This window comes from Astatotilapia calliptera, chromosome 12, assembly GCF_900246225.1.
Source record: "Astatotilapia calliptera chromosome 12, fAstCal1.2, whole genome shotgun sequence".
In the NCBI taxonomy this organism is placed as follows: Eukaryota; Metazoa; Chordata; class Actinopteri; order Cichliformes; family Cichlidae; genus Astatotilapia; species Astatotilapia calliptera.
In genome coordinates, this window is record NC_039313.1 from 11,933,548 (window position 1) to 11,961,401 (window position 27,854).

The window sequence follows — 27,854 nt, forward strand, 5'->3', positions numbered from 1 at the left end:
TAGGAGTTACTTCTTCAATTATGAAGTGGTATCTCTCTAACGCATTTCTAACAAATAGGACTCAGCAGGTTAAGTTCAACAATACTCGGTCTGAGCCAGTACAACAGAACAAGTATGTAGGCTACTTAAACAATCACAGAGAATGCTGTGTGATCCATCTGAGTACATTCTGCACTCTTTGTATGAGTTGCTACCATCAGGCAGATGGTTTAGAGTTCATCAGGGAGAAATTAATAATTTTAAGAACTCCTTTGCTCCTCTGTGAATCAGAATATTAAACTGTAGCCTAAAATAAGTTGAAGCTTCACAGGTTGCAATATAAGCCAGTTCAAAGCCAGTTGGAGAGATGCAGATTGTTTGGTTGTTTTTGATTTTAAATCACTGCTTTTATCTCCTAACGTTACATTCCCATATCTAACTAATCAACAAAATAAAGTTGGCAAATATCCTAATTTTATTCATAATAGTCATATTTAATACATTTATTTTACAGCCCTTACAATACTATTTATTCTATATACAGATAATAAGAAGTCCTGCATATTAATTATGCATATTGCGGGACTGGCAGTAGTTAGACTGTAGGGATAGCCCACCTGTGGTGGGGATGTAATGATGTTATTTGAACGCAACAAACAGAACCGTTCCGAATCACGAAGAAATGTTAACAAATTTGCAGGGCAAATGACGAGAACACCAAATAAAGTGACTGAATCAGCAGCATCCTCTTGATGTAACAGAGAGAGAGAGGGAGAGGGAGAGAGAGCGTGAGGAGGAGCGAGAGAGAGAGAGCGCGTGAGGACAGCGAGAGAGACCGCGCACGAGCATCCTGTGCTCAGACTCTCCAAGGAGGCTGCGATGTAGACAGGATGAAACTGGCGGGGTGTTTTTCCGAGGACCGTGCCTCTCGGTTGTCGTTACCTGTCATGGTATATCATTACCATCTATTAATTATGTGGAGAACAGGAGGAGCTTATTATAATTTTGTCGATGCCTGAGGATTATGGACCGTTACAGTAACGAACAACTGTGTAACGGTTCGGACAGCTGCCTCTTTCTTTTTCTTTTTCTTCTTCTTTCCCTTCTTTGCTTAAACAATTTTTAAAGCGCTGGCGTCGCTGATTTTCTAACAAAATGTTGAATTTAGCGCTCTGTCGACGTGAAGGATGCCCGTGGCACGTCATTTTTTGTTGCCGTTGGACATAAACCTGTGGACGGGCGCTGTTTCCCAGGCAGTATGATACAATATTTTGACATAACCGTTATTTTTGTGTGTTACGCTCTATTGCGCATGCCTAGTGTTAGCTATAGAATGCTGCCCGACGCCACTTCTCTCCGTCCTGGCCGTGATTTAGGAGAGAAAAAGTGACGGCAGCTGGGGGACTACATAGCAAAAAAGAGAGAGAAAATGCGTTGGCAAAGTGGCAGCGTGGCGAGCAAAGGATTTGACTTGAGATCCTTCATGAAATAGATTGTGCCATAAACTGAAGAATGTCAGGGACACCAAATGCAGAAGCTGAAGGAGTAGTCTCCAAAGTAAAAGTGAAAAAGGAGATCAAGACAATCGTGGAGAATTTGGAAACCATCCTGGGAGATCTTAAGGATGTAGCTAAAGAGCTCAAAGAGGTAAATTAGAAGAAGTATTCTGCCATGTGTCGTGTTATTTCCACAGGCTTGCTGTGAGGGTGCTTTTTCTGAGCATCCTTGACTGAGAAGAGATGGAGGGCTGACATCGACCTCACCAGTGGGGCCTGGAAAAGACTACACACCGTGCTCCTGCCTTTCCCATTAATGTATGTGATCATTATCACCAACATGAGAGAGATTTGGCACTGGGAGGACATAGGGTGGGAAATGGCAGGACAGCTTCTTCACCCTGACTCATAAGCTTTGATGAAAGTGTGAAAAAAATGTGATCACAATTAATATTTAATGGACAAGTTGGTGCAAGCAGGAAGGTGATTTTGCATTGAATTTCATCATCTTAATGCTGACTGTTTTGTTGGTCCAAATGATTTCCTGTCAAATAATAGAGAGAAAGTGGTCTTCTTCTTTTCACCTGTCACCTCCCTGGACTCCTTGTGGTGTCTTGCTTATCTTCATCTTTCTTTGTCTCTCGGCATGTGTATTTGTGGCTGTCCTCCTCCTCTCTAGTCCTAAAAGATCAAAACTCTTTTAGAGCTGTCTGACTGAGGTCTCAAATCTCAGTGATGGAGAGACTACAGATGTTTCTGTAGAAATCAGGATGATATTTCAGGTTTATATTCACAGTCACAGAACCAGTAATATATAGCTGCCTCTGTGACATATTTCCCTTCATTCACATTAAAGTGGTTTCTCTGAATCAGTCTCACCCCCTCACTTGAAATAACCTGCAGTCTTACCTGCTTTTATGCTTGCATTCCTCTGCCGACTGCACACCAGGCATCCAGTCCGCTCTGCCAAACCTCTAACCTTAACATGACAAGCTGTCATTCTAATACAACTCTATTGCGTACAGCCTGTGGTACATTATGGATGGGTAGCCGACACAGCATCTGTCTCCTTCTGCCGCTCTGTTCCCCTCACTCTCATTTTTTCCTGCAACTTTGACTAAATTACACTCCTTTTGTGTTTTTCAGCAGTTTACAATATGTCACAGCAGGCACCAGAGATAAATGAGAAGAAGAAGCCATTGTAATCTGTCTATTCTGATCTTTTTATGTGATGTGCCCTTCCTTTTTCTTCCCTTCTTGCTTTTTTTCTTTTGCTTCTGGGAGATTGTGTAGAGGATCAGTTATTCTGACACCGCACACACTAAACACATACCTCCAGGGGATGTTACTATCAAAGCCAGTGTTTGGGGTGTAATCCATTTGAAATGCAGTTATCTGTTATAACTCACAGACGGGGCTGGAGCCGAGCCTGGCTCCAAGGAGGGACCCTGCCCAGATGCTTGGCACTGCCGCCGAAGCTGCCTGGCCTACAACAGGGGCTGCACACTGGGATACTGGTATTACCTCTTGTGTGTGTCCCAACAAATTATCCATTTAAAGACTGCATGGAGAGTTTAGCACTCTGCCCTAGCCTTCTCATCTTTATTTTTATCGCTCCCTCTCAGTCACTTGCTCTCTCTTCTTAGTTGCTGTTTGCACATGCATTTAAAACCACATGATAGCAAATGTGCTTGAGAGCAGGCTAACATACTGGGTACTCTAAGATGAGAACCCCTAATCCAAAAGATAAACAACATCTTTGTCTCAAATGTTGTAATTTTACTTTCTAGAGAAATTTTCTCCTTGGTTGCTTTAATGGCTAGGATACTGTGACCCTATGCATGCTCAGCTCAACTTATGTTAGACTTTTTTTAGACCCTATGAGAGCTGCCGAGTTAAACATTAGCAAACTGTCCAACACCACTTCAGTTCTGGGCTTCAAAGGAAGCACCACTCTCCAACAAGGGAAGAGAAGCAGGAAGGAAATGTACTCTAAAGGGAAGGTTTTTGGAAAGACTTCTGAAAATGCCTCAATAACGTGGGCATTATATTACTAAGTACCAGTTATTAGTTCCCAGTAGAGTTTACTATGATTATTAAATTTTATCTGCTGTGTTAAAGACTTCTTGGGCAATGTTTATGATGTATTATAAACCTTTCCAGCATCCAGATATTGCCTGAGCACTGTAGGTGTAAATGAATAGTAGAGTATCTGTGTCCATGGAAGTGCTGAAAGTGCAAGTACTTACATTTCTAAAGATAAAGTGTGCATGGTCTATCATATTTTAGTTGTCTAGTCAGCCCTTGGTTTTAGGTGGGTGTATCTTGTTTGGTCGACAGCTGGAATTTAGAGGTGTCACAATTAGGGTTAATATAGCTTTTATTTTATTTTTTTATTTCAACTTTTTAATGTTTTTATTTAGTGAGTTTACTTATTCAATTTATTGCCAGTTATTCAAAATTGTTCAGTTTAATTTTGAATAACTAAAAAGGTTAATTTTATTTTCCTTTGTAGTTAAAATTTGTCAGGGGCAAAGCAGAAGTTCAGAACTGAAGGAAGTTTCCTCTACAGTCTACATCTTTGTTCTTTTTTCATTAGTTCAGTTCAGTTAGCTGGACTTTTTTCATAGTAAGCTCTAGTTAACTATAATAGCCTTGGTTTTGATGGTAAATGGTTAATGGGCTGGTACTTACATAGTGCCTTTCTACTTAATTTGAGCACTGAAAGCACTTTCTACAACAAGTTTAATTCATCCAATTACACAACACACATATTCAGGCAGTGCTTTTATCTATATGTAAGCACTTATCTAATATTCACTTAAACTCAAAATATGAAAGATGCATCTGGAGTAACGTGGGGGTTTGACACATGAACAGGAGTATCTGGGATGGGTCCATTGACCTCCAATTGGTAGACGACCCGCTCTACCACCTGAACCACTGATAAATATAATCACATACTGAGAATAACATTGATATTTAAAATTGAAATATTAATATTGTGTCAATAAAGAATATACGATAATATAACACATATTGTTCTACTGATTAATAAATGATTGCTAAAGAAAAATCACTACCAAAGTGTTAGCAAAAGACTTTTAGCTTTTGTTTCATAAGTATTTTTAAATAATCTGGTTAAAACTGAATTCTATTGATCAATTCCAGAAACAAACAAAAGAAGAAAAAACATGCATATATATGTAGATTAATCATTCTTAGATGTGTAGTCCATCCAACCTTCAGATCCACCATTTGTTCATCGCATCCAGTATCAAAGCACCAAGATGGCAAAAGTGAAAACACATAGCAAGGGACTTCACTAAGCTGGCTACTTCCATCATTTGTTAGCTATATGAGAGCAGCTGAGAGCAGTACGACGTGGTGTATTCCAAGAATGGTCAAACACTTCCCAGTGAATATTGATGAAGTATTCATCTTTGTTTTTAATAGATATCTAGTTAATATTATTATCAACATTTGATACATTTTTTATAACAACATGATGTGACAATCTAATAAGACAGTGTTAGAGGAAATTCAGCTATAGCATTTTGCATGTGCACTTGAATATATGCAGGTCTAATTTTTAAAAAATTAAAGGAACATTTTAAAAACACATAAGATTTTAATGGGGAAAAAAACATGCTGGATATCTCTGCTGATATGGACTGGGTTTTGGATTTATTGGGAATGAAAGGATATCACATTGTTTGATGAAAATTAAGATTATCAACTTACAGAGGGCTGAATTCAAAGACATTCCATAAAATCAAAGTGAAAAAATTATGCGGCTGACTAGTCCATTTTGCCAAAATGCAGCAACTCAAAATGGTACTCATTGGTGTATGGGCCCTGCGTGCTTGTATGCATGCCTGACAACATCAGGACCTGCTCCTAATGAGATGAGTAATGGGTTTCCATCTCCTCCTAGATCTGTGAGGAGATCTGAGCTCCTGGACAGTCTGGCGTTCAATTTGGCTGTATTGGATTTAGGTCAAGTGAGCATGTCTGCCAGTTTAAAGCAATGGGTCCAAGGATTTCATTCCATTTCCTAATGGCAGTCAGGGTGCTGTTGCTCACCTTGTAGAGGTCTGTGCATCCCTCCATGGATATGCTTCCCTAGACCATCATTGACCCATCATCAAACTGGTCATGCTGAACAATCACATGTGTCTCCAAAATCACGTGTCACATGTGTTAAGGGTGAACCTGGTCTCATCTGTAAACAGCACAGGGTGCCAGTGGTGTACGTTCCAATTCTGTGGTTCTATGGCAAATGCCAAATCAGGTTCCACAGTGCCAGGCAGTGAGCACAGGACCCACTAGAGGATGTTGGGCTCTCCGGCCACCCTCATTAAGTCTATTTCTGATTGTTTGGTCAGAGACATTCCCATCGGTGGTCTGCTGGAGCTCATTTTATAGGCCTCTGGCAATGTCCATCCTGTTCCTCTTTACACAAAGGAATGCCCTGCTGATGGGTAAGGATCTTCTACAACACTGTCCAGCGCTCCTAGAGTAACTACCTGTCTCCTGAATTCTCCTCCATGCTCTGGAGACTGTGCTCGGAGGTGTTGGACTGTGCAGCCTTTCTAGGGTCCAGGTATCTCACACTACCAGTAGTGACACTGACCATAACCAAACGCAAACCTAGTGAAAAAACAACCAGAAAAGATGAGGAGGAAAAAAGGGGTCAGTAGCCTTCATCTATAAAACCATTCTTGTATTGGGTCTCACTGTAGCACCTTTAGTGCATCTGTTAACCCTCTCTGCAACTTAAATGACGAGAAGTTTAACTGGCTCAATTCTATACTCTGATTAAAGTTTTCCTCTATTTATTGTTTTTATTTATTTTTATCAGTACATATTGCTTGTTATCTTCCTGAACAGTTCTTAAGTACTTTCATTATGTAGGATGTGGATGCAAACTTCCGATGGGAAGACATAGATGTATTTTTCTATCTGCTGTTTCATATCTACTGTATCTACTGTATTCATATCCTTTCTGATAAAGTTAGTAGGGCATTTTACATAATTTCTTTTTCATTACAGATTTGTTAAATGTCTCCTAATGGTCTGCTGTCACATGTTGCATTTCAAGGAAACAAAGCCTTCGGTTATGTCTTTTTCATGGTATTTTGATTAATAAGAGACAAACAGTTTAGTGATCTTTTCACTCCTCTGCACTGTTCTTTTTTTTTTTTACATTCCTTTGTCTTTGTCATCTTTTCTCTTTTCTTCTTTCTCAAAATTGGTTGCATATTACAAATGATGGTTCTTCCGTCTTGCATCACAGGATATGTTTGGTGCTGCTACTTCTCTTGAATTCTGCTGGTGCATGAGATTGATGTAATCTATCACTTAGGTCAGAATCTGGCAGGCTCATGGCTTCTCTCAAAAATCCTATTGATAGTTATTTTCTCTCACTGTGGTTGTCATTGGGATGTATTAAGCAATCTTCAGTCTTATAAATTTGGAAGTGTTTCCTCTTTAAAATGTAATTAAGAACATACAAAGATTTTAATTTGTCTTTTCCTCTACTTCATCTTCTTACCCTATATCCTAATGCATTTTTTCCAAGTTGGTAACTTTTTAGATGAGACTGTAATAGTAAATATTTTCTGTAGGGCTTCGCAATTGAAAATTATGATGGCTTCTGCAATTATGGAAATAAGATTATTGATGTAAAACAAATAATTTTAAAGTAGGCTATCTGTTAAAGCGTTAAACTTTTGCTCTTTACTAAAAAAATCCAAACAAACTCTCCCATATGCTTTGGCTGGTTTAGTTCATCTCAGTTCACCCAGGATGACAAAAAGAGAACCTTTTGTTAACAAGAGTTTGGCTGTTAGGAGGAACTTTGGTTCTAGAAACAATGTTTCAAAATTAGGTCAATCTAATTAATAATCACTGACCAAAATATTGCATCATTACAACTTATACCATAACCAGTGGCTCCATGGTGAAGTGGTTTACACACATTCTCCTAACAAATCATAAGCTCCTCGGGTGAGTCTCAGGAGGAGACACAAATCCCTCTGGGCTTGAATCAGGAAGGGCATCCAGCATAAAAATTCTGCCAAGTGAAACATGTGGAGATACCTGCTGTGGACATCCCTTGTGAATAAGGACGCAGCTTTTACAGTTTATACCATAATCTAAGTGGCCTAATTTCATCTTCTTGTGACACACTTATTTATTTTTCCTTCAGCTGTCATAGTTACACTTCCTATTATCACCAACAGGTTGTTCATGAGATTGACACCCTAACTTGTGACCTGCAGTTGGAGGAAGACGGACTAACAGACAGCTCAAAGACAGACACACTGAACTCCAGCTCGAGCTCCACCACCACCACTACCACTGCATCCAGCCTGGAGAAGATGAAACTCTTTCCCGAAGACTGCATATTTAAAACACCTGCTTCCCTAATGCCAGTCCCCATCAACCCTCCTGGAGTCCTGACTGTACTCAAGAAGCCACACCCACCTCTACCACCACCAAGGCATACCCCGCTGAGAGCCGAGGACCACAACGTTAAAAATCTGCCTCATCCAACTTTAGTGTTATCAGGGAATCTATCCAAGGCTAATGGGTCTCTATTAAGGAATGGTGGGGTTTTCCCATTGAAATCAAACAGGGATTTATTTTCCTCTACACCATGCTTCATTTCTAATGACAGTGGAATCCCTGAGTCGGGTCTTGTTCCTACATTGCCCAGACCCATGCCTCTTCTACGGCATGAAAAGAACAAATGCCCCAAGGCCCCTGGCAGGGAGCCACGTGAGAGGGAACGTGTACGTTTCAGCGAGAAGGTTCAGTTTCATGGCTACTGCCCGGACTGCGACCTCCAGTACGATGTAGATGACACAGAACTACACTTGCAGGCTGAGCTGAATGACTTGAGGCTCAGCCCAGTACACTGCTGCTCCTCTTCCCCTCCTCCTCCTCATTCTCTTTCCCATGAATTCATGTTGGAAAATGGCGGTCTACCAGTCAGCCACAGTTTCCCACCAACAGGAAACACTGCTCCACCTTGTGTGCCTCCCCACACACCTTCTCTCAAGCCCCAGAAAACAATCCTTCGCAAATCAACCACCACCACAGTTTGACACCAACCCCCCTTGTTGTGTCTAGTTTAAACATTTTCGAATCATTCATAGTGTTTTCTACTTTATGAGTGCTTTCTACTCCAGTTGAACTTTGGATTATCCAGAGAGAAGAAAGGATTGGAAATAATAAACAAAAGAGCGGATATAGTGAGTGGAACAGAAGAAGGCATCGCCGTGGGCATCGAGATGTACATGGAGAGATCAGGACGAAGCGGTGAGTGTTCCTGAGTGTGCCTATACGAGTTGTTCATCAAGCAGGTTTGTTTGCTCCAGCACATCCCCATGAGTCTGTCTGTGTTTTTGTGGTTTTTTAGAGTATCTTCATATGTACAGTACAGAGGTGTTCCCAGGATATTTTTAAAGAGCACAGCACAGGAAGAACCAAGAACAAGACAGGGAATTAAAATTGGTGTAGAAAACTTACAATTTTCATGTTCATGGGTACTCCTGTGCCCTCATACAGATGCCATTGCTTGAAAACTGCCACTGCAACTTACCAAGCCTCAAAAGGCACAATATTAGCATGTATAATATACATGATATTATTAGATCATAACTGTTGATTCATGAATTTGTATCTTTTTAATGTTGCAGCTGGAAATTATTTCATTACTTATAGCTTAAAAATATTAAAACGACAGTATATTTTAAAGTAAGCAAAAAAAAGGTAATTACAGTTTCTTACAATTTAAAACAGTTGTTGTGAAGCACATAGTATATTTGAATTTAAAATATAGTGAAAAAGAAATAGCAAGCACTAAAAGAAAATTGCATGTGCATATGCCATACCAAGTCTGTATATTTAATTTAAGAAATACTTAAATAAAGTACATTAAAACACTATAAAGTAACTTGTTAAATATAACAAGTTATATCCCAGTACTGTTCCTGCTAATGCTATTATCTAAAGATATAGGGCACTTTATCCAGGAGTGCCTATTTCATATTTCAAACATGGGGCGAGTGCCACCCCATGTTTCCCCTCTGGACACACCACTGCATCTGTTTGTTGGTTCTTGGGCAACTGATACTGGTAGACTGCTTTTTGTTTTGTTTCTTCCAGGAGATTGTTGGTACTGAGTCTATTACTTGGGATCTTCTCCATTAGCAATAATATAATGAATTAATATCTTTCTAGATGAAACAATAGCACCCACTTCCCCTAGATTTTATACAAAAACTTAAAGATCTTCCAATATGCTGGCACATAAACAGAATATATCTTCACACATACCTGCCTAGATTCACAGTTAGGGTTGTGAGACAGACAAGTGAGTTGGTACTACCTCTTCCTTCATCACCTTCCAGGATTCATTTTGTTGACGTGTGAGACTGTAGAAGTAAAAGGAGGGAGAAAAAATGAAAAGAGTGACACGGCAGGTTGGAGAGAGAGAGAAGGAAGTGTTAGCTGATACAGCTGGCATTTTGATTTGTGTCGACAGACGTCTCCACAGCGCATACTAATTGAAAAATCTTTTACTTTATTTTCTAATAAAAATCTGTCTTTAGCAATGCAAGTCTCATTTTTGTTGACATCTACCCTCCACCCGCTGTGATATCAGCACCACCCCCCTGTGATGTGAAGCTAAATGGACAGTAAGCCTATCAGTTCTGCTCTTGAGTGGAGAGAATCAGGCGAAACAATGCTGAACTATTTCCTTTTAAATCAGCAGTAACATCGGACCATCTCAGTCTATATGAACAGTTGGTAGTCTCCACTTTATTGGCTTCCATTAAGAAGCATGTTTCAGAAAGTCTGTTATTTTTGCATGTGTGTGTGAGAGAGAGAAATGTGTGAGCATATGGCTGATATTTCAGTACATCTGAGATTGTTTTCAAATCTGTGTGTGTGTGTCTGCATATACGTCTTTGTATTTACAAAGGTGTGTGTAAAAGCACGAGTCAGTTTGCCAGACTGGGGAGACAGCACACCCAGGAGTTAGATGAGAATAGTAGCACCTTCCTCCCAGCAATGCCCTTAATTAGCTAGATTAGACTAGAGGAGATAACAGCACTGCCTCAGAAAGCCTTTGTACCAACATTAGCCTTGACAAAGCTCTGAACCGCTGCTAAACATATTTTTTATGACAAACAGTGAGAGAGGAGAGAGCAAGCCGGCAAGCAGAGAAACTGAGGAAAGAAATAAGGAAGATAAGAAGTAAGAAATAAGGAAGCAAGGTAAAGATGTGTGGAGGACAGTTGTGATGTTCGGGAGGCATGTTATATAAACAGTGAATTTAATATGTATATCACTTATATGTTCTGTTGGGGTGGTGGGGGTGGAAATCTTGAAGGTTAAAGCTGAGAAAACCAGGGGAATGAAAATCGCACATTGATGACTAAATCCAATGCAAGACCTCGCTGGCCTTACAATCTAAAATCGGCATATAGATTAGGGATCAGTGGATATTTAGCCATGTAAAAAATGAGAAAGAGTAAGCACGAGTGGGGATGAGGGCACATAGGGTAAAAGTGTGGGACAGAGAGAAAGTGAGTGTGCCGTAGAGAGAGACAGACAGAGAGATGGTGATGCAGTGAAAGCTGATGCTCTTTTAGCTGCATTGCCCTGCTGTTATGTAGCAAATGTGGATGTATGTTTTTCCACTCGATTAGTGCTCACGGCACAGAACATCCACTGTATTAATGTTGTATTCATGGTTTTATGTCTGGCAGCAGCATGCACACATACGTACATATTGAAATACTCATACAAATAGGTACATCATCAGTAGATCCTACTCATATGGGCTTCTGCCACCGTAGTAGTTTTTTAGTAGCTGAGGAAATTGGCACAGTGTCATCATGTGATTAAAGATGTTTAAAGTTGTTTTGTTGCAAATTCTGTGCTTAAAAACTCTTAGGCTAGCTCAGTTTAGTAATAAACTTCAAAATCTTTTACCATATCCATCCATTCGCTTCCGCGTGTCCTTTTCAGGGTCACGGGGGCGCTGGAGCATGTCCCAGCTGTCTTTAGGGCGAGAGGCGGGGTACACCCTGGACAGGTTGCCAGTCTATCGCTGAGGTTCCTTTACCATATTTTTTTTTAAATCTCTTATCCACCTCAGTATCTAGGGCTGGAAATTTACCCAGCTGTCACAGAGTGAGAGGTAGGGTACGCTCTGGACAAGTCACCAGGGCTAGACAGAGTCAGACATCATCATAGACAGATAAACAGAGAAAGACTTCGATTCACATCACATCCAACCAATTAAGAGTCACCTAACCCTTACTTTAACCTGTGGGAGAACATGTAAACTCCACACAGAAAGGGCCAGCCCCAATTGAGGTTGAACCCAAAACCTTCTTGCGGTGAAGCGACAGCGCTAAACATCATACCACCCAAAATGCATACCAAATTTACCCGTTTCTGATCAAAAACTGTGATCAAATAACTAAACACAAAAAGAAAAACATTGAAAACATTGGAGGCATCTGCTTTATTTTTCTTTTCCCACTCTGTCTCATTTGTGGCAATTTGCTGTTGCACCTTCCAGTCAGATGTCTTACTGAATACAACATGATATACATTTTGTAAATTATGGGCCTTGTTAGAGACAAAAGTGCTCAGTTCTGGTATGTTTTAGGGCATGCCTACTTTGGCATTGATAAGCTTTTGCCACATCAACATAAAGTTGCCAGGGTACCAGAAAGGTGGTGGTCAATACCAGAAACAGTAGAATGACATGGCTCTCAATACCCATGTTGATATGAAAACACAAAGATATTCCCATGTATTTGAATGTATGATCATGTATTTAAAAAAAATTACAAAAATGGCATTTCTGTATATTAAAGCACAGTACAAAGAACAGTACAAAACCTAAAAAGCTAAAAGTATATTTTGTTGACTGAAATATTAGGAAGCCTGCTTACATTATTACAATTACATTACATTAGCTTAAGTACGTTATATTAGACATTGCAAACATTTTAGCCTGTGGGAACAAACTGTCTTAAACAAAATGGTAATGTGTAATTCAGGATAACATAAGAAGGATAATACTTTAAGTGTTGTTAACATTACGTAAAACGTATTCAGCCTGAATTCTTATGAATAGATTTGGATGACTAGGTGCTTCAGTAAAAAAAAAAGTATTTCTTCCCTTGGTCTGAAAAGCATGTTTGCACATTTACATGCTGCCTTTTGTGTGGCATGTAAGGATAGACTAGAACACGTGCTCTGCTTAATGTTTCACAACAGGACTAACCAATACAAGACATCACAGTGGCTCACATTGTCCATTTTTTCTGAAGTGTTTCTAAATGTTTATTCAAAAATATTTCTCTCTTAAACTAAATCTGCTGACTCCAAAATGTTGTTGATGGTTTTTTGTATTATTTGTTTGTTTTGCCCTCTCACTTCAACACTGCAAAACAGATTATCATTATATCAACCTGTTCTTAACCTTTAAAATGTTTTGGCACTAGTGGCAATTTATTCATTTTAATAAAATTTCACAACCATTAAACATAGTTAAAACAGAAGCAGGTACACATGAACTTTGTTTTGTAAAAGGGACGTTAAATTATAGAATTTGTGGACACACAGACTACAGCTAGCTTTCATTAGGTTTACATGTTTCAGTGTGTTGAGATTTGCTCTGCCTTTCAACCTACTCTGTATTAATCTACCAGACATGTGTGACAGAAGGATGCCAGTATGAAGTGGGAGAAACTGTTCTGCCATTTGGGCTGGCTGACCGATGCAAAAGTGTTTCATCAGTCACTGGTTTAATACATGCATGACCTATTATCAGATTGTTCTTGTAACACAAAAATCACTACTCCTCTGACCATGGGTGTAGGAGTTTTTCACAGTTTTTGCAAAGGCTAGCTGAGCTCCAGCGCTCCAGGCTTGAGGATGAAGTTGTAATGGGCAGGGAGGAGGTGGATATTCACCGCCTCCATCATGAGTCAGGACTGACTCAAATGCACTGACCTACTCCCTACAGCTCACAGCTCTTGTCTATAACCCATCTTTCTCTCTCTCTCTCTCTCTTCTCTCACCCCCCCCGCCCGTCTCATGCTCTCTCTCACTATTTCTTCATTTCTTTCTTCCTTTCCCCTTGGATGATGCTTTACTCCCACTCAGCAGCATCTGTATGCATAACACTCTCTTTGTGCACATGCAGCTCCATATACATGTGGGTGAGGTAGCTATTATTAAAGCATATCTGACACTTTGTACAGCAAACACTCCTGTTTGTAGGTTTAATAAAAAAAAGGTCAGGCACTTCCTGACTTTGAATGACAAAAAACCTTCTAGGGATGATGGCTTTTACTCCCTATTGTTATGCGTCCAGCACCGCCTCCATGTACAGCTTTTACATTTCAATCCCACGTCCTGCTGACGTCAATAGTCCATTTATCGGGTGAATTGGTAAACATCCGCGTTCCATAATGAGTTTGAAAAATCCTTACATGTAAAGGCTTGATGTGTAAATTTGGATATGTTACAGTAACAAGTGCAGAAGAGAGGATGAGCTCATGAACGGGGGTTCATTTAAATTAACAAACAATCCAAGTTTAAGAATGACCAATTACAAGTGTAGGTCTCCATTTCACATTATTGTAACTTAAACAGGGGCTCGTCCAGGATTTGGATCCAAGACTCACACAGAGTCTTAGTAAAACTGTAAATCCAAACCTGTCCCACGGCCTAATAAAGGAGACGTGGAAATCAGTTTACTTTGTGCCCAGATCAAAGTGAAATTCATTTTATTGATTGTTTTGGTATTCTTGGTGATACATAGCCTACAAATGCACCTGATTGATTTTCTGTGTTCCAGAAGCTGCAATTCAAGCAGAGTTAAACATTTTCTGCATCACCAATTGAATGAATGTAAAACCACAGACAATACGAAGCACAGTTTGTGCTGGTGTAACTTTATAGCTGGCCTTCAATTGGTAGTGTTAACAGGTTGCATTCCTTCAGCAGAGAAGCTGAATGGTACTTAAAGCACACTAAATAAATCAACATAAATGTGGTGATCCCAGCTGATTATAAATACATTTAAGAACATAACCTGCTCCAGACCAGGTTATATGTTCAGGAAAAGTTGCCATGGTGATCTAATCAGGTGATAACCACCTCTATAACACATAAAACTCTGACTTTAAGCTTAACATAGCTTGCTAACCCATTAATCATGCTTTGTAGTACACCCCTCTGCTCTGTTACTATGATTTGTTTCTTGCTATAATAGTCAATGCATGTGCTTATAGTGCTCCCACTGACTGTATTGTCTTCGTTCCATTTTCCAACCTGGCATGTGCACAATGTGCGATAAAACCCAAAAGATGTGTCAGAGTGAGACACATTTTGCCAGTGAATATTAATTAGCTGTTGTGTCTCGGTCTGATTGTTTGTGGTGATAGTCTGCCAAGAGACACAGTTGTCTGTTTGCTCATCCCATTCTGCATGCATCATTTACTTTGATTTTTGTTTCCCTCAATCAACTATATTTCATAGCAATCATTGAAAAATTAAATTGGTATGGGGGAAGCATTAAACAAAATGAAAACCAAATCATTTTGGTGTTTTGTGCCAGAGGCATTACATCTGTAATGGAGATGCTGTGTGCAGGGTTCATTAGAATACAAATAGACATGACCTACATTGCCAAACGCCAGAGCATTCAGAAGTAAATCTGGTGCACATTAGGCCTGAATACTGGCTCGTCTTGGTGCTTCTCTGTCAGTGACTCAGGCAAAGTGATGATTTGGGAACGTGAGTGGGCATGTGTGTTATTAAAATGCATGTGCGTGTTCATATGCATTTATTTTCATTTTAAAGGGGATACGTGTGCATGAGTTTTAAAAGGTGAAAAAGAGTGCAAAAAGACTCATGGGTGTATGCAGCCATGTGTGTAACATGGAGTCAAAGGCCGTGAGATGGCTCGGTGCAACTTAGAAAGCTTTGGTGGTGAAGCAAACTTAATCTGAGGCTTTCACGCTCCTTTGGAGATTGTTAAAAGTTAGAGGCATCAGCTGCACCTTACTCGGGGAAGGTAAACAATATTTCAACAACAGGATCAGATCTGTAAGAGCCACAGTGGCCCAGATGGGGTCCTCTGCTCATTGAACCTCTTCAGACTTGAGTGAGAAACACAGAAAAAAATGCTATTTAAGGAGTCCCACAAGTCTGGGCAAATTGTCTGTCACAAAAGGGAAGGCTTTTTAATCCACGAAGAAAAATGCAAGACTGTTCAGTCTTAATAACTTTGATGGCTCGTGTATGTGTTACTGGGCGTTTGTGCTTTGGCATATTTTCATTTTGGTCAATGAAAAGTGATTGTTAGTGCTGTGACTGCTCTGTCAAGTGGCTCTCCACTGTGCAGCCAGATATTCACACTAATATGTTTCCTCTTTTTTCTCTCTCTCTCTCTCTGCAGGGCCCATTGACACACTTGAGATACGAGACAAAGGGATGCTTGCTTCATACACCGATCGACCCCGGTTGATCAGGCAGGGAAGAGCCAGAGCTGAGGCCAAGCATCCACCACCATTTGCATAGCTCTTGCATAGTGCTTGTGCTGTTTGTGCACTAAGCAATCTCTGGGAACCAGCTGTGCTGGAGCAGTGTTACTGTCTAACTGGCAAAGCAGGAAGGGTAGTCACTGTGTGTGTGCAAAAAGATGAATCTATTGATGTGGAGGTGATATTTTCATTCATATAAATGGTTGATTTAAAGATTCAAACACCGATGAAACCTTATCATCAAAAGTAAAGATGAACCAGTACAAGATGGGGTGAAATAATGTCAGCCAGTATTTGATTGATGTCTATACTTGTTTTTGCTTTGTGCGTGCTCAGATGGAAATCAATAGCTCCACTCAACCGATGGAATTTGCCTTTTAAGAATTGTAATTGTTTGTGTCTGGAAAGCCCAACGGTTCGGCCTGGGAGCGAAACGCTCTCTGCTGGACTGCAGATAAGGAGAAAATAATAGCTATGTCAGTACGTGCCATATGCACAACCACAGCATGTTTTTGGAAAGACTCGTGTTTTGAAATGGTTGATGATGCGGTCACTGGTCCTTGTCCAGACATTCTGTTCGTTGTACATCAAAATCTATCCGCTCATCTGGTGCCATACAAGCTGTGTTTATTTCACAATGACATGCAGAGATTCAGTACAGTGTGGCATAGTTACAGCTTTAAAGGGTTATTGAAGAAGTAATAATTTGCATCAAATTTTTTTTGTATACAAATGTACATGTATATTTCAGGCATTTTTCTACAGAGACTTTAACATTTAAAAAGATGATATTTTTGATATTGTGTTGGATGACTGAGAGGTATTTTGATGAAAGCTGACATTCCCTCGAGGTATATGTTTTTCAGGGCAGAGCAAGATGAGTTATTTATACATACCGAATCGTGTTTACATGAATGACAAACTTAACTATTATAACTTAGAGAAACTTTACAATGTCGGCTGCAGTGGGAGGAGGAAAATATAATGCAGAGATGAAACGTGACGAAAACCAAATACCTAGTTGTGCTTTATCAGAAGGGAGGCATGGGACTGAATGAACGCATGACTGACTCTTCACTTTGTCCTGCCATCACTGTGTTTTTCTATGCATTTCTGTGGAGAAGCTGTCTGGTAGTGGGCCTGGAATGCTGGATTTTCTGCCCTCCAGAACAGAATTAAATAGTATTCCCTCTCATTCCCTCATCCATCGGGTCAATCCTGACGTCAATATAAATCTGACAAATTTCCATGTTGCTCTGGGTAATGAGTCATAGGTAATTAAAAAATGATGAAGTACTTTTATATATATATATATATATATATATATATATATATATATATATATATAGCACTTATAAAAACCAAATGAGTTATAAAGAAACAGAGTAACAAGATGAATATTACTCCAAATAGATCAAATATATACAGGATATACATAGAAAATCAGTCAAAACTCATCAAAGTTCCCACCTGACATCCAAAAAAATCAGCTAAGCAAAAAATGCAATAACTTACATATTAAATGAAATCATGCAAGGTTTAGTACAATGAAAATTAGTTACTGGCCATCAGAGTAGATAAGGGTTAAAACTCACTTTTCATTCCTTGCAATTTCACCACAGGAGATAACCAAATGACCTTTTCAGCACTGAGAAGGCACTAAACTCAGTTAAAAGCTGAAATTAAATCAGTTCTATACCCACTGTAAGTGTCCCCATCTACAGCCAATTCACCATATTTTTTTCTAAAACCAACTGTAAGCATCAATATTATGGAATATAATCACCGTTTCAGCAGAAAAATTGTACTAATATAACATCTGTGAAATAGAGTAACAGAAACACCCATCAAATATGGTATGAGTGTTGATATTGCGTAGAGAAGCTAAAGAGGGCACTTTGCAACTTATTTGGAATGCCAGAAACACAACCAGCCTTTCTGAACAGAGTCGGCATAAAGGAGTGAATAAATAACTACAAACAAATATGTGTGTCTGAAAGAAAAAAAATATTGGCCGATATAGCAGACTTTTTAAATCAGAAAATACGGGTATCTTAAAAGTCCTACATCAGTCAGGCTCTAGTTTAATGATATCACCATGTGTGTAACTGGTAAAAACCAACAGCATGAAAGGTCTGCTTGGTACCAGTTTGGTACCATGCTCATCTGTGACTTCTTCTAGTGGGTGGATGTAAAATTCATTTGGTTAAGGTTAAATGTGTTTTTGCACTCTGATAATTTCATGTACTTCATGTACTTAAGAAGTGCATTGAGGTCTAAAAAAACGCTGTAAAAAAATAAGGCGAATTAAAAGGCGACTAAATTTCCACCCGCTCCATGTACTCATTTCAGGTCTGTAAGTCAGAAAATATCCACAGTATGAACAGAAAATGTTGCATGACTTCATTTAGTATGCTGAAGATATTGCACACAAAAATAGCTTTTCTGGGAGGTTAAATGAGAGGCATTCACAGGTATTTCATGTAAACATGATTGCTGGTGAGCAACTTTTTTTTATTAGCACACCCCCCTTGATACATTTAGATTAGAGGCATCACACACACTTGTAAACCTCACCTCTTTGTTCAGATACTGAATTAAGGACTAAACTGACTCAGCAATGAATCGCTTTTAAAGCTGATTGGAATGTCTCAAAAAGTTGTTTGTGTTATTTTATTGTGTGTCCACAAACTGTTGGGAAATAACCTGTGAGAAGTAAACACTTTGCACTTGGTCAGTGTGCGTGTGTGTGTGTGCTTTAAACCTAACAATACTTTTAGTGCTGATTTTATGTCTGTATTCTCTATTAAAAGCTGTCCTCTTGTGCGTTTATCTCACGGATATGTTGAGCCTCTGTGAACCGGGAGCCCAACGGAGGAAATTAAACTGCCTCCGAGAGCGTCACACTTCATCAAAGTTACCAAAAAGCAGTGAGAGCAAACGTTTCAAAAAGAGAATGACAGAAAATGGCATCAGCAGCTGCATCAGTTAATTGAAGATTAGTGTGATGAGATAGCAGGCTGGCAGTGCTAAAGGCCATCAGCTGTCTCCCGAAGATATTCAGAATATCGTATTCATTAGAATAATTCAGATGAATTCATGGTGGCTTGTCATGGTCATACAAAAACAGACCGCAGCCAGCAGCTCAGTGCCATAAAAGTGACAGGGTTACAGGAACGGGGCAGCGGTGGCCTAGAGGACAGAGGGGAACATCATAAGTTCAAATGCATGAACTGGAAAGCTCTGCTAAGAATGTGCATGAGAAAAAGATATCTTTAACTCTGCCTTTTGGAGTGCCCTCAAGCAGGGCTCTCCATGAAAGGACTGCAACAGAGCTGGGCAGCTGTTTGCAGCCCAAGTGAATGGGAATCAGGCCGTGACAATAAAAAACTACTTGCATTTAATCCCGGGGTGCCTTATGTTGTAATTATAGTAAATGTGCAAATTTTCACAAAGCAGAACAAACTAAAGATGCTCGTGGTGCTATGATACTATAATGAATGTGTTACTGATATATAACAAAGCTATGATTATTTAGTTACAATATTAAAAATTTAGGAACCAATAGCCCTACTGATTGGAGAATGTTAAATATATTTTGAATCCTGAGGCAGTAATTACCATAATATGTGATTATTTTACTTGAAATATGATTAGCAAAATATGTTATTCAGACACTTGTTAAAGTATATTAGATTTACAGAGAAAGAGTGAAAACACAAGAAGTGAGGCTGGTGTTTGTATTTTCCATTTAGTCCACGTCAGACCACATCAAGAGACCAGATAATGTCTAGAGTAAAAACAGCTACTCTTAGGACCACATGAATCCCGAAAAGCTACTGACTGTTTAAAACAATGTTTCAGATTAATGCAATACCATGCAAAAGTCTTAAGTCACCAATTTCTTTATGTTGTGCAGTGAAAATGGGAAACACTTGCAGTGATTAATTAAAATATGTGCAAGCATACATGAAAATCCAGTAAATAAGGGAGAAAAAAAAACCCTACAAATTTCAACAAGCTTGAAAATTGACGTCTAATATGATCAATTTTGCTGTGCATCATAGCCTGAACTCGGTTAGAAAGGCTTTCTTGTTATTTCTTCAGGAATAGTTAACCAGGTTTCTTAAAGGAGTCTTTTGGATGTTGGGTGTCTTTTGTCCGTCAAGATCACTGCATCAATATTACTGAAGCAAATTTGGATTCATCACTCCACAAGTCCTGTTGCCATTGCTTTTCAGTCCAGTTCTTGTGAAATGTGGCATACCTCAGCCTTTTCTCCCTGCTTAAGAAAGGGTTCATGTCAGCCATCCTTCCACTGAGACCATTTCCAAACATTAGCTGGATCATCTGAAGGGATCTCTCAGGATCCTGTTGCTAGATTTTTTTCTTAAGGATATCACTTATAGAGAGTTTTTTTAGGCCTGTCAGATCATCTTTTGTTCTCCGTTCGTCCAATTTCCTCCATTTTTTAAGGCCACACTGCACAAAGTGCTGAGGTATTCCAAGTTTCAGGCTAATAGATTTTTGGGAATCACGTTGTTAGTACCAAATACTATTTGAAGCCTTTCAAACTGTGTTATTGTTGGTATTTCAGGTAGATATAATTAATGAAATGGGAACAAATTGTATCTTTTTACAACAGGCTGCTGGTAACAAAGTGCCTAAAGAGATACATTTTAAAACCGGTTCTTTGCCAAGTTGTTTGTGATGTAGACACAACACTGGTTAATTCCTTGAGTTAGGTGCCTTTTTCATGCTTGAATGATTCATAGCTCAGTGTTAAGTTGCCCAATAAACAAAAATAATGTCTATGAAAATGGTCAGGCATAAAGACATAAAGAGGAACTTTGAAAGACCTTAGGAAATCCAGGTGAATTATTGTTCAATACATTTTCTTTTTAAATACAAACTCTATTTAAACCCTAAATATAAAGGAATGACAGGTGACTCGAGACTTTTGCACAGACCTGTATATTCAGCAATGCTCCATCCGTGCAGGTGGAGAAGACAGCAGCCACCTTTCCAAGGGCACAGACAGGCGCGCCTGTTTTATATTACTGCTTATCCGGATGACGGCTGTTTCACCAGGATGGCACGAGAGCTAAAGTGAAGTGATCACCCCGCCCTGTCAAGCTGGCAGGGTTAGGCACAACGCGCGCTCTGTTAGTGTGTCACGTGACCGGGGGAAAAGAAGAAAAAAGAAAGAGGCGAGGAAGAGAGAAAGGGAAAAGCAAAAAAAGAAAAAAAAACTGTGGGACTATCCGCTTGGAAGAAGAGGGAGGTTTTCTGTTTACGCGCAGGTAATGAATACTAACACTTAGCTGGTTATTATAATATTGTCCTAACTTGTGAGAGTCCACCTCTAGCAGCTCGTCTGCAGTCTGCCGGCTGGATAGACGTTGGATGCATGTTTGTTTCCACGAAAGAGGCTAAAGGCGTGAAGCTAGTTGGCACTGAGAGATGTGCCTTCAAGCACGCTCGTTCGTGTTGCTCTCGCTGTGTTACTGAAGGCCAGCACGAATTCCTGTAAAGTGCTGATGTGTCAAATGCTTGTGACCAGTCAGCCCTCCTTGATGGTGAATCACTCGCTCCAAAAAAAAGCACGAAGCGGTGGAAAAAACTTGCGGCTAATAATCCTCTTAACGTCTAAAACGAGCGAGGACGCTGAACTGGCCGCTTCCTCTTGGATTCTGTCGTTTATGCGGCTTCCTGAGTGTAAAATAAACGTGAAATAAAACTCGTTACTTTGGTCTTTTTTAGTATTTAGTCGAGAAGGGCGAAGAAGTCAGAAGAAGTGGGAGACTGTTCAGTTAAGAGCTCCAGATGTGATGGGAGGACGGACGTGGATGTCGGCTGGATATGAGACAAGCACGTAAGTGAGGGATGGGTTTTGTTTGGACGGTCAGTAAGCAAGACATGTTTTTATTTTCTTTTTAGTCTAATTTCAGCTGTTTTAAACTCTTACTTATACTTTTTCCTTACTTGCATATTAATTTTTCAGGAGTAGATTTAAGAAGTTAAGAATCTGTGTTACAAACACTTTTGTTATTCCTTTCTTTTTTTAAATGGTCTGGAGCATTGGCTGTCGAGGCTTTCCGAATGTCTCTCAAAGTTTTTCTTTGGCTCTTTTTCACTCATTTTCAGGGAAGTCTTTTACTTGTTTGTTAGGTCACTTAACACTAACCTATGAGTCATTAAAGCATAAAAAAAGGCACCTGACTCAAAGGATGAACCAGGGTTCTGTCTACAACTTGTCTGACAACTTGGCAAAGAACCAATTTTAAATTGTGTCGTCAGGAAATTTGTTACTAGCAGGCTGTTGCAAAGACACCTAATTTGTTCTCATTTCCTCATATGAATCTGTGAAAAATGCCAAAGATAACAGTCTGAAAGGCACACAAATGACATGCTTGCACCAAAGGTTGATTCCAATAGAGCTAGTAGCTGAAAGCATGGTATACAGTGTGTCCCTAAAGCACATGAGGAAACTGGACAAGAGGAGGAAAAAAGAAGAAGAGGCAGGTTTAAAAAAAAAAAAAACTACGGCAGATGAACAGTATCTAAAAATGATGAACAGTGCTCCAAAGAAACAGAAAAGAAATCTGACACAAGATCTGAGGGATGCATCTGGCTCTTTAGTTGATCCATCTATTCTTCCATGAAGCCTTATCAGAAATGGCCTCAGTGGAAGAATGGCAGTCAATAAGCCATTTTTTTAAGGAAGGGAAACACAAAAGGCAAAGGAATGCCAAATTACAGAAGAACTGAAAATCAGTGGAAACGGGTCTGATGGAAGCAATTATTAGTGATTACTGAAACAATGATCTTAACAAAGAACACAACAAAAGGCAGCCAACATCCAGAGAGGAGCTCTGAATGTCTTCGACACTGTATAAGCTGTATTTCCTGTCATGTTTGCATGTTTCAGTAAATCACTGCAACTGTTTACCATTGTCCTTGCAAAATATATATAGACATGTGGGGTGACTAGAGACCTTTGGAAAGTACTTATATCTCAGTTAACTAAAATACTGTTTCATATCTAAGTTATTATAGTTTTAATGAACTATAATAAACTTAGTGCATACTCAATGAACCTGAAGCTTTTTAATTGGTTTCTCCTGTTTTTATTCTGATGTTGGAAGAAAATAAGAAACATGAGTTATAGCATGTGCAAAGGTGAATTTGTCTGATGGGGTATTGATGCCCATTTTGGGAAAACTATCGACGTGGGGTTTCCCCTGTATCCTAAGGCAGTACACATCTAGTTTAAATTTTAAAAAGGAAAAGAAAAGAAAAAACATTTGTAGAATTTCAAGGACTAGAAAATGAAGGAATCTCGAGCACTCGGAGGAGCCTTGCTTGACCATCAAGGAGCTACAGAGAATACACCAACGTGGACATCCTGCTCCACCACCTTCCTACGCTCCACTGTCTTCCTTTTTCCAGCCCGATCTTCCACCACATCTTCCTCAATGACTTCCACTGCCTCCCAGACAAGTTTCCCTTCCAGCTTACTCTCATGGTCCTCAGATAATAGCTTCATTACCAAAAAGCGAAAGCTATAATACAAACAAGCTATTAACTACCATCAAAATAATAAAGTGCCTTACTTCTGTTTCCTAACAAGAGTAAAATTGGATTAGCAGGAGGTAATCTGAGCCCCAGTTTACAGTTGAACATGTGATTAAACAGCATGTAACGCACTAATCTGTCCATGCTGTGCAAGTTAGACTTTCAATTTGTCTTGCACCTGCAGGGGGTTGCAGTATTTATGTGTGCTACAGCGCTCTGTTGGTGTTATGACAGGCAAAACAAAGTAAATGGACAGTGTTTACATTGGCAGGATGTCTCAGCGGGGAGAAGAAGAACAGGAATAGGTTGAAGTCCACTTTGCAAGCATGTGCCCTTTCTAAAGTTCCCAAGAGTGCAAAATTCAGTCACTCGTTTTTAACTCCTGCCCCACGGCTCTGACCTTTTCTGAAAGGAGAAATGCAAATAGACTGTTATTGAAGAACTTATTATAACTACTTTACAGTGTCAGTGAACCACAATTTAGTATGGTACTGTGATAAAGTTTTTTTTTTCTTTCAGCAAACATAGATAAGCACAAGTTAAAGTTGGCAGGAAGTACACTGTGCAGGTTCTTGTTGTACCTTTTGAGTATGAGCTGATAAATTTAACCTTGTGATGACCTCTGACTTTGTAATATTCTTAGGTAAATAAATCTGAAACGGAGGAGGGGAGAAGATGAAGCTGAACGAGCGCAGCATGGCGCACTACGCCACCTGTGATTCACCACCAGACAAGACGGGCTTCCTGTTCAAAAAGGGGGAGCGCAACACTGCTTATCACCGCCGTTGGTTTGTCCTGAAGGGTAACATGCTCTTCTACTTCGAAGAGCGCGACAGCCGAGAGCCCATTGGCGTCATCGTTCTTGAAGGATGCACCGTGGAGCTGTGTGAGTCGACCGAGGAGTTCGCCTTTGCCATCAAGTTTGATTGCGCCAAAGCTCGTGTGTACAAGATGGCTGCTGAGAACCAAGCAGCCATGGAGTCCTGGGTGAAAGCGCTGTCAAGGGCCAGCTTTGACTACATGAGGCTGGTGGTGAAAGAGCTGGAGAGGCAGCTGGAGGAGATCCAGGAGGCTGCCGGAGGCAGCTTTGTTGGGGCTGGAGTTGGAAACCTGCAGGGCAGGCCCAAGTCCTCAAAGCGAAACCATATGGGACGGTCCAGGTCTGGAGCATCTTCTTCTTCATCTTCCTCGTCCTCCATATCATCGTCATCATCAAGTGTCCCTCCCATGTCAGCCTCCTTCTCTGCCCAGAAGAACCAACAGGATGAGCTGCAGCTCATCTCTGGGCCCTCCAAGGAGAATGGTGTTGCATGGAGTAAACCACCAGCTGCCTTGGCTAATGGCTTTGTGGAGGGAGCTTCATCCTGTGCGGTATGGGAAAGCTCCGGGGACCCTGCAAATGTCACTGGATACGGAGCTGATGGAGCGAGGGCTCCGCCTGTGCCTCCCCGGAGAAAAGGTGCTTCTCTGGAAAGCCCCGTATGCCCTGGAACCGGCTGCTTCTCCAAACTCCATGACTGGTACGGCAAAGAGGTGGAGGAACTGAGAGTGCAGTGGCTTCAGAGCCAGTAAGCTTACTGAGGTAGATCGCCTCTTTTTCCACAGTATATCATTCCTTCCTGATCATTCTGCAGTGCTTCACCTATCTGAACCCAGCAATAGAGTGAAGTGACTGAATGGAGACTTAACTGCAGTCTTAACTAATGGCAAATGAAGGAAAAAAAGCATTTGAGATTATTTTAAAATCCTGTCAGAGGGGAAAAACTGCCATAAATGTTAACACTATCCTTTGTATAAGCCAAAAAACACAAAATATGCTCTTTGTCCACAAACCGAGTTATATTTGCCAATTGCAATTTTAAAATCATAATTCTTGTATTACAATCATCAGTTTTTCAAAAATGATGCAATGAGTTTAGCCTTGATTGATCCTTTATTAGATACAAATAAAATAATGCAGCTTTATATTTGCTGTGACCTTTTTCCCTTAATAAGAACCATGACGTTTCTCATTCCTTCCTTATCATTCTGCAGAGATTGTACATGCAAATTACTTTGCTAATCATGTGGACATTGCAAAAAACAACAGGTAACTGATAAGGTCACAACAGGAAAGTCTTTTTATAAGGAAAAGGAAAAGCATGAGGTGATTTCTGTTGTGTAATAACAATCTGGAGACGTTGCACAAGACAAATCCACAGAGTTTGAAGTTGTTATGTCACATTAACCACGCTATAGTGCAAAGACAATTCTGCAGCTTTATGATTGAAGTCCCAGTTTTGTGCTGTCCAGCTTTCACCCCTTTTGGTGATGCAACTTTTCAAAGCTGCTGGACTGTTTTTGAATCGTGTTCAACCTAATGACTTGGGCTCCAGGACAGTTTTCATATTTCAAGTTATATATTCAGGATTTTCTGTTTTGGTCAAACTCCCGTAACGCTGAGATAATTCACTATAGTAAGGTGCAGGTGTATGTACTGTGTATGGCCATCGCCAGTATTTTTATTGATCTGGGTGACCTGGCCCTTCAAATCTTTAAATAACGAGGGTGAGAAGTGCCACAGTCTACTTGAGGTCCAATATTACCTCAGATATTTCGTTGTCATTCTTGAAACAGGCAAAATTCCTCTAACCACAACAATATAAGGCACAAAAAATGTGTTTTCATTTCATTACTAGGCTACTTATTTCCATATTATGCACTAATGATTAAAGAGGTCATGTCCTCTATAGTAGTTGGGATCAATGCATATAACTTTGATACAGTAATCACTTCTGCAGATATTGACTGACTCTGTCTGCTTCAAACTTCCTTTTACTGAAAGCTTTTATGAATGTCTTTAATATTCTGTTCATTTCCACATTTTTATGCTTTCTGTTTAATTTGTTTCTGCGAAGCACTTTGTGTCTTTGTTTAAAAAAGTGCTGCATAAATAAACTTTATTATACATATTACAGTTTCTCTGAATTTCTTTAGGATATTTTTGTCTAAACATTTAACCGTTTTCACCTAATTAGACATAATTTGTAAATGTGAGTCAGTCTGTTTTCGCACACAGTTGCACATTTTGTTTGCTTGTGCGTGTCAGCCATTTTGCTAGGCACGCTCTTTAACATAAGTATCTGATCAGTCAATTGCATGGCAGCAACTCAAAGCATTTAGTCACGTAGACATGGTCAAGGCAACCTCATGAAGTTCAAACTGAGCATGGTTGATCTGGGATTTCCCCCACACTATCTTTAGGGTTTAAAGAGGCTGGTGAGAAAAAGGATGCGTCCAGTGAGCAGCAGGTCTTTGGGCAGAAATTCCTTGCTCATTTCAGAGTTCACAGGAGAATGGGAAGGCAACAGGAATTCAATAAACCACTTTTTACATCCAAGGTACCCAGAAAAGAATATCTGAATGCAGAACACATCTAACCCTAAAGCAGATGGGTTACAGCAGCAGAAGACCATGCCGAGTGCCACTCCTGACAACTAAGAATAGGTGATAACTAACTATGATAGCTGTAATAACTATCAGACTAATTCACCTAAGTTGGAAAATTAAAAAATTAATTTCTAGTGCAACATTCAGATCATGGTCAAAATTAAGCACTGATCAGCCTGATTAGCACATCAGGCTGATGAGTAATGGTGTGGGACATATTTGCTTAGGCCAAGCAAAGCAAATATGAGGATCATTTACATCCCACAGCCTATCTGAGTATTGTTGCCGACCATTCCTTGATGATCAAATCTTCTGAGGGCTCCTTCCAGCAGGATATCACGCCAGTTGGTAAAGCTTTAATCATCTCAAACTAGTTTTTGATCACAACAAGTTGTTCACTGTACAGTCACCAGATCCCAGTCCAGTAGAGTTCCTTGTGATGTGGTGGAGCGGGACACTTGTGTCATGGATGTGCCACCAAAAAATCTGCAGCAATTGTGTGGTTGACAGAATTAACAATGCTATACTGAATTTTTTCATTTGAGGAGATCGACTAATAGAAGCCTAGTACAGCAACAGCCTTTATTGCTGCTCCTCCTGCTGCTTGTTTTCAGCAGAACCCAAGCTAATTGTATTATATTGTAATTACCAGGAAGAAAAGCAAAACTTGAGTCTCATCTCTACAGTTATAACTCATATCATTGCTTTTCTGTACCCCTGTTTATAGCTTGTCTTTCTCACTCATATCTTTCCCAAGGCCTCTGAAAATATCCATCAG

The 27,854-nt window shown here is 39.8% G+C and overlaps 2 protein-coding genes across 4 annotated transcripts; both read left to right on the top strand.

Annotated features, from left to right (window-relative positions):
- Nucleotides 1-649: 649 nt before the first annotated feature.
- prr16 (proline rich 16) lies at nucleotides 650-17,367 on the top strand. Of its 3 annotated transcripts, XM_026188138.1 has the most exons (4): nucleotides 650-1,626; nucleotides 7,724-8,804; nucleotides 10,686-10,768; nucleotides 15,985-17,367. In XM_026188138.1, exons 1-2 carry the CDS (start codon nucleotides 1,492-1,494, stop codon nucleotides 8,588-8,590), a joined length of 1,002 nt encoding a protein of 333 aa, XP_026043923.1. In that variant the 5' UTR covers nucleotides 650-1,491; the 3' UTR covers nucleotides 8,591-8,804; nucleotides 10,686-10,768; nucleotides 15,985-17,367. The 3 variants fall into 3 exon arrangements, with proteins under 3 accessions (XP_026043923.1, XP_026043922.1, XP_026043924.1); XM_026188137.1 differs by lacking the exon at nucleotides 10,686-10,768; XM_026188139.1 differs by lacking the exons at nucleotides 10,686-10,768; nucleotides 15,985-17,367 and adding an exon at nucleotides 9,899-10,268.
- A 3,547-nt stretch (nucleotides 17,368-20,914) lies between these two features.
- LOC113034201 (sesquipedalian-1) lies at nucleotides 20,915-25,638 on the top strand. Its single transcript, XM_026188590.1, has 3 exons — nucleotides 20,915-21,372; nucleotides 21,833-21,944; nucleotides 24,291-25,638. Exon 3 carries the CDS (start codon nucleotides 24,323-24,325, stop codon nucleotides 25,217-25,219), a length of 897 nt encoding a protein of 298 aa, XP_026044375.1. The 5' UTR covers nucleotides 20,915-21,372; nucleotides 21,833-21,944; nucleotides 24,291-24,322; the 3' UTR covers nucleotides 25,220-25,638.
- Nucleotides 25,639-27,854: the final 2,216 nt, after the last annotated feature.

Coding starts and splice junctions, on each gene's coding strand:
- prr16 (XM_026188138.1), top strand. CDS start 1,492: ATGTCAGGGACACCAAATGCAGAAGCTGAAGGAGTAGTCTCCAAAGTA. Junction 1,627..7,723: donor TAGCTAAAGAGCTCAAAGAG/GTAAATTAGAAG, acceptor TATCACCAACAG/GTTGTTCATGAGATTGACAC.
- LOC113034201 (XM_026188590.1), top strand. CDS start 24,323: ATGAAGCTGAACGAGCGCAGCATGGCGCACTACGCCACCTGTGATTCA.